We start from the raw sequence: 14,285 nt of genomic DNA on the forward strand, positions 1-14,285 counted from the left end.
GATGAATTGAAAAGACATTTTGCACTCCACTACTCCTTAGTTTTTTAATTTGAAAAAAGGATTAAAACATTTTTTGAAATGTCAATCAGAAATCAAAATGAAAAACAATGTGTGCATGTATGGTTAAAACAAACACTTTTGTAATTTAACTTTTAGAGCTTGAAGGCATCGCAGCATTTTACCAACAAAAAAAACAAAACAGTCCTTTTCCAAAGCTCACAAGTTGTTTAAAATAATTGAGGCACAAGAACAAAACAATAATATAGAAACACTGTATTTACAACTATAATGCATGAATATAATTTCACACCATTTGCACAGTATGTTACATCAATGTGTTTGCCTTTACAGTAAATTGAATGGCAAGTCAGAGTGAAGTTTATTTGACAGGTGCCTTGATGTGATAGACCCTTTTAATCGTGTTTGTATTGACCAGTCTTCGTTAGTTAGTCGAGACTAATCAGTGTCTAGTAGGCTGCAGTGTTGCTACAGAAGCATCATGAAGTTTCCCAGAAGCTACTGACCCACTTTTATCACAGGTATGCTCCCCATACAATCTAAAGCACAAGGTCCTCAGTGAAAGAGAATTTGCTTGAACTTGGTGTTTGGAATCTGATCTCTGCTCTTTAATCTCCTCACAGCCTCCCTCATATGCTTGGGCTGAAGCGGTGGCGTATCTCCCCACTTCTCACAAACGTCCAATGCTGTAAGAACAAAGACAAACTATTTAACTACATAATAGTGCAGTAACTGCAGGGAGAAGTACAAATAAAAAGTATTTAGGCCCCGTTCACACGAGGACGGTCTGAACAGAAGACGCAAAAGTGGCGTTGCGTCTTCACTTTTTATTCCTCGTTTAGACGAGCGTTTTCGGGAGGAAATCTGCTGCATACAGTGACGCAAAAGTGTGTGAAATTGGATTGTATGCAGCCAGGCGGCATCACTTAAAGCCATAAGAGCATCTTTGGGCATGCAGAAGTTTTCACGCCACACATTTTCATCAGCTACTCCTTCCACAAAGTTCTCCACCATCACTAGATCTCCCAGGTCTCGTTCACAGCCGTCTGGCTCGCCTCCGACCAATTGCTGCATCCAGAATGTGATGGAGGTCATTCCAGATCCTTCTCTGTTCACTAATACTATCTGTACATATCCTGTACATTTGGTGGAAAGACTCCTGTAAGTTTATTAGAGCTGCCAGAGCAGCTTGAAGGTCCGACGCATGGAAATAATCCCACGTTTGTTTATTTCCTGTACTGGAGCATGTTTGTGACGTAAACACATACGTGACGTGAGCAGATCAGATCAGAGTTTTGTGTCTTGTCAGTGTAGACGACACGCTACGGAGGAGAGGATTTAACTTTTCCACTTTGGAGGGTGGTTTCAGATTTTTGCGTCTTTAAGCCCCCAAAACACCGTCACCGTCTAAACAAAAGGCACTTCCGATAAAATATTTTGACGTTTTTACCCGCGAGCGTCCTCGTGCGAACGGGGCCTATGTCACACTTTTTAGTTAATTTGGTTTGAACTTTCTTCTGTTTTGTAAGTGTGCCACTCACCCTCTTCAACGATTTCCCCGGCAAAAACCTTAGAAATACCAGACATGGCAATCACCACATTCTGGGACACTGATGATCCGGTTATGGATTGGATAAGCTAGAAAAGGAAAGCGAAAAAGACATTGAGCCAATAAAGTAGTTTCAGATATTTCAAAATAAACTGTCAGTGTTTATATTTACCCTCTTAATTGCTGCCTTTGGGAAGGCCGAACGTCTGTACATCTCATAGCGATTGAGCTGCTCTTCAGAAAATGATGACACCAAAACTCTACAAGACAAGAACAATGGGGTGATGGTGATGTTTACTGGGATGATTTTTTGTATTATTATTATTATAATAATGATCTGTTAGAAATCCCAGTCTTACTGCATCTTTTGTATTTCATCCTCATCAACTTTTTGGCGCTTCTCCTTTTTCTTTTCTGGTTCCACCTTCAGTCTTTTGGAAGCCGGCTGGCCAGAGGTTCCTTCCTCTTCATCGTCCCCAGCTGCCATGTCCTTCACAGTGGAAGACAAAATTGTTTAGTCCCACTAGAAACAAGAAGACTCAAATTCATACTGACAGCATTCAGTAAATACTCTTCCATGGCTGATTGTGTTTGGATAACATTACGATGTTTGTTTGCTAAATGGAATATTAATCAAATAACCATTAAGCAAACTTTTTATTTTGGTACCGAACTCACAGATTTCACCTCCTGCTTGGGCTGATCTTGCGAGGATGACTCTTTGTTTTCATCTGCAGGTTTTGCTGTGTCATGTAACGTTACATCTTCAGCGTCCTCTGATTTATGTTGCTCCTCCTTAGCAGAAGTTGCTTTGTCAGGTGAAACCTCAGGCTTGATCCGTGCAGGGTCGGCCATAATCACTCAGTCCCTCCAAGGACTGGCAGCTTCAGATTCTGCAATATCAACACGGTAACTCATTAGTTTGGCTAACGCTGGGTAGCTTAATGTGGAGCAATTGTTGCTATTACATGGCAATTGTTTATCATTTATCTACAAGAAGCCTTAGTGGTAGTAAAGTAAATATATCGTCACACAGTTAAAATAATCATAATAATAATAATAAGTCATTTTTTGTCAAAATTGTTTTGTTTTTTTGCCTAAATCATCTCCTCATAGCCACCTATGGTAAAATCACCTACATCCTCAGTTGATCAGATCATGTGATTTTACCCCTTTAAGATAATGGCCTATGTCAAGTGTGTGACTTAAGCAGATAAATTATGCCTAAATCAAAATAAAATGTGACTTAGGCAATTTTTTGAACATGCCTTTGTGACTTAAGCAAGATATGGTAACACTTTACTTCAAGGAGTCTACATAAGAGTGACATGAGCGTGTCATAAACATGACATGGGATGTGTCATGAACATTAATGACACTTTGAAGTAACATTAATGCTCATGATACTTGTCATGTCATGTTTCTGACAGGCTTATGTAGACACCTTCAAAATAAAGTGTTACCACATCTTGCTTAGTCATAAAGGCATGTTCAAAAAAATGCCTACGTCATTTATTTCTCTTAAGTTACATAATTTACACACAGTGTTATTACTATGCCAATAGCCATCCGTTGTTAAATCCTTTTAGAGTGAAATGATCAATAAATGTCATATGTTACACTTTTGGTGAAGTTTTTTGTGTTTCCTGCAAAACTTGAAAAAAATGAGTTAGGTGATTATTTTAACAGTGTGACGACATGGATTTGTGTTAACGGTCGTATTTATATTTACAAATAAATGGATACAGCTTTGCACATACCTTCTCTGCAGCTAGGCGTCAACAAAACAGCAGCAATGGTCAAGCTAACGGTGGAGCTAGGCTAACGTTAGCTTTGTAGTTACTTGACGCTAGTTATCAGTGACGCTAACACATAACACTGATTTTTACCGCATTTACTAAAGATTACAATTAATTAAATTCAAACAACTATCCAGTTCACAGAGTAATGGTATGCTCGGGATGCTAGTTTTCCCCGTTATGCTACTTCCGTGTAGCATAGTTTCCGTTTCCTGTTTGAACGAACTTTATAGACACAGACAGCAAGATGTAAACACAGCGACAGATAGATAGATAGATAGATAGATAGATAGATAGATAGATAGATAGATAGATAGATAGATGGATAGATAGATAGATAGATAGATAGATAGATAGATAGATAGATAGATAGATAGATAGATAGATAGATAGATAGATGGGTGGATAGATAGATAGATAGATAGATAGATAGATAGATAGATAGATAGATAGATGGATAGATAGATAGATAGATAGATAGATGGGTGGATAGATAGATAGATAGATAGATAGATAGATAGATAGATAGATGGGTGGATAGATAGATAGATAGATAGATAGATAGATAGATAGATAGATAGCCATAAAGATACTTTATTTGTCTAAAATAAATAAAGTAAAGTCTATTTATCTTACCCTAACCCGGGGGGAATTCAGGTTTTGTCGCAGCATGTGTGGAATATACACAGACACATTGCACAAGCAAACAGTACAGCAAAACACACAAGGAAATTCAAAAAGTTAGAAAATAATAATCAGTAAAATTTTAATATAAAATATTATTGGGTCCATCCAAAGTATCAAATTCGCTTTCACCAAACTGGATGTTTATTAAACATAATTAATTAATAATTTAATTTTTTCTTTAACTGTTTTAAATTCAGTGTTGTGACTTTCTGTCACTATCAGAAGTTATGCAATGTTCCTGTTCACACCCATGAGATCATTTGACACGTGTTTTTTTTCTTGTAAAACTGATATGAATGCCAACAATGCTTCCTGTTTATTGTTAACAGTCTCATCCAATTGGTTACTCTATATCAGAGATGGGCAACTTAAATGCTGGAGGGGCCACAATTTTTCATAGGACCGTACACTTAACCAGATATAATGAAACTGCATTTTTAAATATGTTCACATTGCAGTAACTTAACATATTTCATCCTCAAATGCATGTATAACAGTATAAATAGGAATACAAAAGGTTTGAAGCAAATAAAAAATAACCACTTACTGTGATTTCTTTTTTTTTTATCAGTGCAAGAACAGCAGACCAACATTAATTTCAAGAAGTAATTTTGTGCATTTTTACACTGTTCTTTCAATATTTCATGCTTAAATGCATGTAGTTGTACTGAGGGCCACTTCAAGTGAGGGTGCGGGCCGTATGCGGCCCCCGGGCCTCCAGTTGCCTAGAGCATAAATGTGTAACTTATGTCACAACTTCTACATGGATGAGTGGACGAGCTACAGTAAAAAAAAAAAAAATTAAAGGGAAAGGTTTGGAAATGTTCTCCTATGAGACAGTAAACAGATATTTCAACATCTGGATGGTATGATTTCTCTCTCTGCACACTTCTTTTTTTTTCTTTTTTTTTTGTAGAATTTTATTTTATTAATTTCTGTGGGTCATCATATTAGGTACCAGGAAGGACATAAGAACAAAAATAAGTAAATAAAAACAAATATCAGTTTCATAATTTCATCAATATCAGTTTCATAGTATTTCATCAAAATCAAAGTTACTTCAGAATTTATCTGTCTTATAATGTTCAATGCTTCCCTCAGTACTAATGATTGGTTGTACCGACCCTCCTTTACCAACCCCCCCTCCCCACACACACCCGCACCGGAAAGAGCTGACATACACATGCATACACATATACAACGTATATACACATCCATAAAATTTAAATTAAAAAAAAAACACTCTTTACCACACTTCTTTAACTTAGTTTTCACTAGAGCGCCATCTTGCTTATTCCCATCCAGCTCCTTTATTACGCAGCTAGGGTGGGGGTGTTAGGGGTTGAACGTGTGTATGTGTGTGTGTGAAGCGTTTCGGATTGGAGATGCAGAAAGAAAGGGCAGTTTCGAGGAAGTGACGGACGAGGCTTGGGGGACTGGTCAGAGGAAGTTTGCTCGATGGTGGTACCGTGCTGCTGAACCAAACTTTTCCTCCCCTTGAGCTCCAGCGGCACCGTGGAGCGGGACGCACGGATCCAGCGGCGGAGGGAGCTTTTGTTTCCTCGCCACACCGAGCAGCGCTGAGGAATATCTGGAGAAAAAACGGGGATCGCAGAGGAATTTCACTCCCGCAACCAAGCCCCCCTTTCTCTGCTCTCTCTTCCCCGCGCCTCCTCTGATTTTTTTCTGGGATCCGCGATGGGGAAGGAGCAGGAACTTCTTGAAGCGGCGCGCACGGGAAACCTAGCCGCAGTGGAGAAGCTTTTATCCGGGAAGCGACAGTCCGCAGGCACCGGCAGCGGATCGTACGGGACCGGTGGAAGCGGCAACAGCGGCGGGCACGGAGCCTCCTCTCACCCGCTCTCCAGTCTGCTCAGGTAGGCTCCGGGGAAGAGAAGGACAGGCGGATATAACTCAATTGGAGACCGCCACTGGTTTTGTCCCTGTCTAATATTGTCTGATCAGTTGTGTTACAGCCTGTGGTAAAGTATTTTAAACACCCCTGCCCACTTAGACAGAGTAGTGCTTATTTTGATTTGCCAAACAACCTAAACCAGCAGCGCTGGAGCAGTGGCATGCTTCTTTGTTAGCTCCAGCCCTGAGTCCCTACCAGCTGTACTGTACTGTGAATAGACGGCCTGGTAGGTAGTGATGCAACTAAACTAGAGAGATCTGCAACAAAACAGCCCCTGGTCTCTTTAAAAACCAACACAGATGCATTATTAATTGCTTACATAGAGTCTAGACCTGCACACTCACTGGTAATGAAGGTGGAGCTGAAAGCCAGTTGTCAGAACCAGACTCTCAGATCTGCATTATTTTACTGTTTTTGCAAATCTTTTTTTAACAGCCCCACATTTGAAACCCCTCTTTCCTTACTTTAGTTGCATAGACATGAGCTTGGCAGATTTCATTTCTATCATTGATCACAGGGGGAAGTACTTGGTGAGGTCGACATTTGATGTGGTTTTTCACATCCAGATTAGAGCTACCATGCATGGTTATAAAGGTTTGGCTGCGGTGTTGAGGTTTTAGCTCATCACCAATGCTTTTTGCCCTGCTCTGTTCCCATAGAGAGATGAGATGGCAAACTAAGTTCAATATTGAGTACCTGTCATGCATGCCACCTGTGCACATACTGTAGTCTGTTGGTAGATGCTCAGATGAAAATGCCTAAAACTAATTTAGAATGCTGGTATAAGAAAAGGTGGCTTCTTTTCATGCACCATCCCTTCAACTTTGTGCAGATGAGGGTTGCTGGGTAATATTAAATAATAGTATGCAATATATAATCGATCTGATAAGTTCTGGGTTTCATTTTGTCCTGCAGATGGTATCAGAATTATATACCACAACAGGTTGGATGGATCTCCCTGAGCTGAGACAGTTTTCTGAAAATGATTGAGTCTCTTAATGCATGAGACCGCCATTCTGCTGTTACAATACAATCGGCAAAAGTGTTGTTATAGAGAAGAGCTTCTTCTAGCAAACCAGGATATATTTCTGCCTAAAGATGAAACAGAGATACAGCTTGTAGACTTGTAAGATCAAACGTATGGCAAGGCTGCATGTCAAAAGCCTACAGGTGGCTTCCCTGCACCCTTACTTTAATGCTGAACACATCGTTGGCCTCATAGCATAATTGCCTAAGTCATTTTTTGGCCAAATTGTGATATCTGCCTAACTTTACTCTCCTACCACTGCTGCGTCTTTCTGCCTTATTGCCTATGTTCTCAACCTATCAGAACACTTGTTAGAGTCCAAAATCACTTTCTGCCTTAGTCATCTCTTTGACATTGTGTGGCTTTTGCCACTACATACAAACATGGCCAACCGCATGACAAAGAGGTAATAAGTCTTCTCTTTGATTCATCTGGTAAGGTAGTTCATGTTTCTTCAACTTTCTAGACAATAAATGTACTTTCAGTCAATCAAAGGGATTAGGAGAAGTGTGTTTTTACTTTTAATCACATTTCTGCGACAAGGTATGATGAAGTGATGTAAACGCTAGCAAAACACTTTTTATTGCAAGTGTAAAGAGATTTGTTTTGACTAGAAATAAGACATTTTGACAAGATATAAGATCCGTATTCTTGGTTAGATTTTGAGTTTTTGCAGTGAACCTGTTCATATTTTCGGAATAGCGTTCAGTGAGCAGAAGTACTCTGTGTTCGTTCCAAAAAAGGACCAGTGTGATGTATGTATTGTTTTTTTCTTGTTTTCCGAAACGCTCAAATATGACTTAGGCAAATATGCTATGAGGCTAACGACACGCAGGTGGACGTCTGTCAATCAAAATATAATATTGCTCCCTTGAGAGCCCGGTGCCAGCCACCTTCCTTTCGAGGGACAAGTGTTATGGTGAACATCGAGGTGATGCATCACTGTGTTACTTAGTGCGGACCACACAATGTACTCAAGGTAATTACATTAAACCCTTCTAATCGGAAATCCAATTCAGGGATGTCATGCAGTCAAGGCTGACTCTGTCTCTCCCTCACAGATCTGTGGGCGGACTGAAGAGCCCATTGTGTCATCTGTTCTGACTTGAGCAATCAATGTTTGGCAACGATGGCTCTGGGAAATTATTGGCTAGACTTTGTAGGAAATGAATTAGCTACTCGTGTATAGCCTGAAAAGCCTGTTGCCAGTGGACACCTGAGCTTATAGGACATACTCCTTACATACTACTAAGAATAAAAGATTGAAAGATTAGTGACCATAGCAAAGCCTGGGGGGATTGTTGATATTGTCTATGACATTTGAGTTAGTTTGCATAATGAAAATGTCAATATGTTTAAGGACATCACAGTGAATTACTACAGTGGTACGGGTTGTGGGTTGGTGGGCGTGTTTATTTTTCACCCCCTGAAACCAGAATGGCTTTGTGACTTATTCATCATCTATTGGTGGAAAGTGTAGGCCTATAATCCTGTCAGAGGAGATTTGATCTGTAGGATCTGTCGTTAGCAAACTGTAGCCTCCTGTGTTGTTCGTAATGTCAATATGAAGAAAGCGATGTGTTATTTACACTCCTGCTGCACTCCACTTTATTACAAGCACTTTAACTTCCATTTCTGTAATAAAACCTCTCCGTATCTTAGTTGGGTTGTAGCCTAAACAATCATTTAATTAGACTTGTTGTGTCTTGTGCTGTTATACCATGATATTAAGCCTTACGCACAGAATATCAAGTCAAAAACAACTACCTGTTTATTGTATAGATTGAACCCTCAGCCTATACAGATAAATAATCCTCTCGATTCTTTGAAGGTGTGTTGTGTGTGTTTCCACTTGATTTTTGGCGTTCTTTCTCTGGAATGGGGTGCATGTCAAGACTTGCGTTGTTTTTGTAACCAGGCCGTTGTACAGCTCTGCTCTGAGGAATGTCTGCTTTCCCAGGAGACTGCATCCCAGAGGTTGCTATGGGATAGACAGTGACCCCGGCATGTTTAACACCGCCGCCGCCACAAACATTTGTTCCGTGGTGCTCCATTATCACCAAAATGAGCGAGGCGGGGCTTACCGAGTTGGGAGGTCATGGTGTAACCTTCACAGAGCCATTGTGGAGTGGTTATTGATGCAGAAGTAAAGTTGATGCTGTTTGTTGGATGTGGCATGGCTATAGTAGTGCCTATATTAGTGCCTATTTTAGTGCCTATATTAGTGCATATTAGTGCCTATATTAGGCCTTATATCAGTGCCTGCATTTGCTGTGTTTTCCTCCATGTAGTAGTTTTTGCTCAGGGGCCCTTGAGCCGTTTTGATCCCTGAGGTCTACAGGAAGAGCCCTTCACTAGCACTTCCTGAACAAGGTTGTCCAAACACAGGCAGCTGCTGCGGTCAGACCGGAGGTAAGACAAGTCCCTGGCAGAGAAAGTGCCTGCCCACTGAGGGGAAATTAACAGAGGAATGCATGGAGTCCTGGACAGACACTCTGAGAGCTTAGCCAGATGAGGGCTCGTCTCCCAGCTTCACAGCCATGTCCTTTGTCCCACTGACAAAGCGTAGAATGATGGCTTTTCATATTTATATCAGTCCCAAAGGACCTTTCTGGGGCTTTTCTGTGCTTATTTAGTTTTACAAAGAAAATTAAGCTGTCATTCGGATAGAATTGGACCACCTATTTTGAGTCTCCTACTCATTTAGTGTCTTGTAGTCTTATACCAGTGGGACTTTTGTTAAATATTTAGTGATTTAAAAAAATCAGCTTTAGATATTTACAAATACTTCTTGAAATCTATTTTCTCTGCAGCATGTGATTCATTTCTCTAAATGGTAGCGAGAAAAGCTTTTCTATCAGTGCGATGACTTGGTTAGCATTTTAAGAGGCTTGGGCACAACTCCAGATCATTCCATCCCATTACATCCACAATTTCTGGCTCATCCCAAGCAGACCCATGCTGTCAGACTGGTGTCAGCTGAGAAAATATCTACGCTATCTGCATAAAAATGAGCACATATTGTCCTTTTAAAAAAACCCAACAAATGTTCCCCAGAGCTTTGCTTTTATTAGGATCTTTGTGCATGTAGGATTCACTGAGTGTGAAGGTGCACTGTAGGACTTGGGGTTGGGTGTCTGCAGATGACAGGCTCCCAGCGGGAATCTGACACCTTCAGTCTTTAGCTAGGTTTCATAGCAGCTATGAAAAAAGCCCATGCAAACTGTCTCACTGCCTGCTGTTGTCTGCAGGCGGACAGCGATAACTAGACAGTTTCTATCACTTTTACAGTACTGGTAAGAGCCTCAGGTCATAACTATGTGGTTTAAAGCTGGGCCACCACAAGGTCTGGCAGTCACATTTCATCAAATGTTGACCTCTGAACTGAAAGAAATTGTAGCTGGTTCAACCGAGGAGGGAGCAATGGTAGCTGGGAAATCTAACACCACCATGTTAGCATTCCAGGAGCATCTGAGTTTGGGATGCTGTGCTCTGCGCGTAATGTTTACGGCCCATGTTTGTGTAGTCTGAGAAAGCAGGCAGAAAGGCACTTAGTAGCAGTGATGAATTCCACATATGTGTGTGTGGGGGGGCCGGGGAGGAGCCGAAACTGACAACTACAGTGTCCTTTGCATGCAGCATGCAGCCATCTTTATTTTAACCTAATGATGGTAGGATAAAAATAGCTTTCATTCAAGTGGGTCAGCGCTTTCTTAATTAGTTTGCAGAGGAAAAGTTTCCAACGAGTTGTCTGAGATATAAAATATATCTTGTGAGGATGCCAAGCAGCAATAATGATTTTTATGGTGCTTTTCACAATATTCCTAATTGCTTATCAATCAAGACACATTTTTGTCTCTTAGTTCTCTTTTTATCTACATCATTCTGTGCTTCCTGTGTTAAAAGAAACTGAAAGTTGCTTATGCATAACTGCAACACAAAGGCAAATTTACTGAGTCTTATGTGTGCTTGTTTATGTGAACTCTGCTTCACCCCTCTCACTGAAAACCTTATAATAACAAATGGACAAATGGAAGAGATAAGGCTGCTGGGGTTGTGGTGCATCTGTGTGTGTGGTGTTTGAACCCATTTGTAGGAAGAGGTACCACAACAACTAGAGACGTCAGGCCCACCCTCTCGACCTGAGCAGGCCTACATGTGTGTTAGCATGTGTGTTAGCTCGCTGTTAGCACTCCCCGACCCAGACATTTTTCACCCGTCTGGCCTGCTGGCTGGCGTCTTCCTTTCTCTCCCACTCTGCTGCTCTCAGCAGTCTTCCTGCCCACCTGCTGGGTCCACGCTACTCCACTCCACCTCCAGACTTCAAACATGTTGTGCTCGGAGCCAGAGTCATGGCACTGCTCTCAATATGTGCTAACAGGAAACAAATTATCCGAGATCCCCGTTACTTTGATATTTGTGCAAACCGAATGGAAACGTAAAGTATTCCAGATGGGATGTCCTCAGCATGACTTAGCAGACTGGCAATGGACTGCAACCTTGAAATGCCCCTACATTCATACACATGCAGCATTTCATGACTTAGGTGTGATAAAGAGAAGTCTTATGGTCACAGCAACCCTAATGGCTGTTCCAACGGTTAAAGGCATGCTCTGCAGGAATTGGCACCTACTGTTTGTAAACACAACATTCAAACTCCACCCCTCCTCCCCAGATCAATGAAAGTGAACCCCAGATTCACTCTTGTTTTGGTACCTAACGACTTAGCTTTTCCGCTTGCTCTTACTCTTTGCTATATTTGTATTTCTAGGCGATTTGTCATTATTTTCGTAGCTTTAGGCCCAAAGACAGACGCCCAAAACACTGCAAAATGATAAAAGAATACTGGCAGAAGGCAGGGTCTCTGCAGATACAGACACTGCAATGCACTTCTGGTAGGTCATGTGATAAAGTGATCATTTAGAGTCTGACATTCAGTTTTTTTTTTAAGAAAAACTAGTATAAATCTAAACTTCAGTTTCTCAACTCGACTTTGTGTCACCGCTGCACACACTGCAAAAAAGCCAACTTGTATTTTTTTGGCCTAAAACAGTGATTTAATTTGGTAAAAGTACAACTTACAGTTAAATTGACAAAAATCTGAATTCAGAGTTGAGCAAACTCAAGAACAAAACTTAAAATATTTTATTTTATTATATATATTATATATATTATATTTTCTTTTTTTGCAGTGCAGGCAGTACAGATGAACAGCAGTGTCCGGTGGATTTTTGCTGGCAGTTGAGTTGAGGTAGCTCCATGTGCTGCAGTTTTGTGAGAGATCTGTGCCTGTGCAACAATGACGCAAAGTTGGTTGAAAATTGGCAAAGCTTCCCTTTAAAAATGACTTTGCTGATGGATTTTGTGAGCAAATGGAGTAGTGTTTGAGTTGTGTGCTATTTACAGAAGTGGATTGTCAGCATAACTGCCCATCCATCCGGCAAGATTTTAGTTGAAACGGCACATCAGCTGGCTCTTTCAAGCAAAGTGCTGAGAGGATGTCAACGTGAAACAGTGAGATCTGTATAGCTGTGAAGTCTTTGTGGGAAATGCCAACTTGTTGGAAAACAGGTTGCGATTGAATGGTTTCTCTTTCTTTTCTCGCCCTGTCTGATTCTCCGTTATCTCTTTTCTTCTATATTCATCCCACCATTTTCAGGCTGCCACCAGTGATTTTCATGCCCATCATTTTGATTCTGCTGGAGCCCATTGAACAGCTCTGATGATAGTCAGTGGGCACACATGGTTTATTCACACCTCATGCTCAGCACAGTTGCTCTGTGAAATGCTCACTATGGTGTGTTTATGAGCTATTCAGACTCAATCAGGCTTTGCTCCTTACTTTATTTATGTTTTGTTGTTTTAGAACTGGAGCTGTTGAGTAGTAAAACAAGATTAATAGGTTTCCGTAGCTCCAGTGAATCGAAAATATAATATTTTAACCCGTACAAATCTCCAACTTTACCTCTAGATACTCAGTAGCCTAAGGAAGGATCATTTTATTGCTTCTCAAATCGGCACAAACCGTTTTCAGCTGTGCTAACATAATGTTCTGGTGTCTTTATGATCAGTTAGCCTTTCAATTAGGGTTGTCAAAAGTATCGATACTCAAAAAAGTATTGATACTAAAACGTTGTATCTGGATACAATACTCATTTTCAGAAGTATCGAGTCTCTGAAGCTTGTTATCATAGTTGCAGTTTCTTTTTGCACGACTGTTTTTATTATAAATATTTAACCAGTGGTTCTGTTAATTTTTGTTGTGTTGTGTTGCATTTTTCTTGTTAAGAAAAATATTTCTGTTAAATTTTGGGGCCTTTGTTTTTATCCTGGTGGTATCGAAAATGGTATCAAGTATCGAATACGGTATCGGTATCGAGTTGAAAATTTTAGTATCGTGACAACCCTACTTTCAACACTATAAACGTGGATTAACACAACGAGCCATGGAACACATGAGTGATAGTTGCTGACAATATATAATAGATATTTTCATAAGAAAGCTTTAATAGTCATTTACCACATTAACAATGTCTAGACTGTATGTCTGTTTTAATTTAAACATTTTCTTTCAAAAATAAGGACATTTCTAAGTGACCCCAAACTTTTGAGCAGTAGTGTATATGAAAAGATGTCTCTTGTTGGTTGTTCTACTACTTCAGACTCCTTCTATTGGGTGGATTGCCATTAAAAGTTTATGCAAATATTTATGGTCCCCAGATGATCTGACTAATTTTGGTGATCCTTAGATTTTTTTATTGTGCCATCATGAAGGTGCAACATGGTCTCACAGAAATCCGTGAAATAGCCACGGAATCGCTCAAATTTCCGTGAAACTGACACGGATTTCGCTACAATGCAAGTTAATGACAGTCATATTTTTCTGGCGAGATCTTCACCACAAAGTGATTATGTACATTCACTGAGTGAAGATTTAGAAAATAAAACATATATTTCTCGCTAGAAATGTGATCAAAATCCATTTTTATGCAGAAACTAAGTCAAAATATTGATTTTTTTCACAAAAAATGAGAGAACTGTCCGCCATGTTTTTTGTTCTGACCGCTGGGACCTTGAAAGTCACGTGACTTGGAACAAACCAATAGCCACGGGATATGACTGTCATTAACTTGCATTGTAGCGAAATCCGTGTCAGTTTCACGGAAATTTGAGCGATTCCGTCGCTATTCCACGGATTTTGAGTTACGCGAAATCCGTGGCTATTTCACGGATTTCTGTGAGACCAGGTTGTGAAGGTGACATTTGTGGCAACTTCATTATGTGGAAGCT

The 14,285-nt window shown here is 40.2% G+C and overlaps 2 protein-coding genes across 3 annotated transcripts in view; one reads left to right on the forward strand and one right to left on the reverse strand.

Moving 5' to 3' along the window:
• Positions 1–30: 30 nt before the first annotated feature.
• Positions 31–3,575, reverse strand: taf11 (TAF11 RNA polymerase II, TATA box binding protein (TBP)-associated factor). The gene is made up of 6 exons (XM_059333109.1): positions 3,328–3,575; positions 2,246–2,460; positions 1,927–2,057; positions 1,740–1,827; positions 1,560–1,656; positions 31–704 (listed from the first exon to the last, which is right to left on the reverse strand). The coding sequence occupies exons 2-6, from the start codon at positions 2,420–2,422 to the stop codon at positions 574–576; spliced, it is 624 nt and encodes a 207-aa protein (XP_059189092.1). The 5' UTR covers positions 2,423–2,460; positions 3,328–3,575; the 3' UTR covers positions 31–573.
• Positions 3,576–5,493: 1,918 nt separating this feature from the next.
• Positions 5,494–14,285, forward strand: part of LOC131971890 (ankyrin repeat and SAM domain-containing protein 1A-like) — a 97,553-nt gene continuing 88,761 nt past the window's right edge. For both annotated transcript variants that reach the window (XM_059333554.1, XM_059333553.1), the window contains exon 1: positions 5,494–5,930. In XM_059333554.1, coding sequence (XP_059189537.1) covers positions 5,752–5,930 — 179 coding nt within the window. In that variant the 5' untranslated portion in view covers positions 5,494–5,751. The remainder of the gene's footprint in view (positions 5,931–14,285) is intronic.

This window comes from Centropristis striata, chromosome 5 (genome assembly GCF_030273125.1).
Source record: "Centropristis striata isolate RG_2023a ecotype Rhode Island chromosome 5, C.striata_1.0, whole genome shotgun sequence".
Taxonomy (NCBI): domain Eukaryota; kingdom Metazoa; phylum Chordata; class Actinopteri; order Perciformes; family Serranidae; genus Centropristis; species Centropristis striata.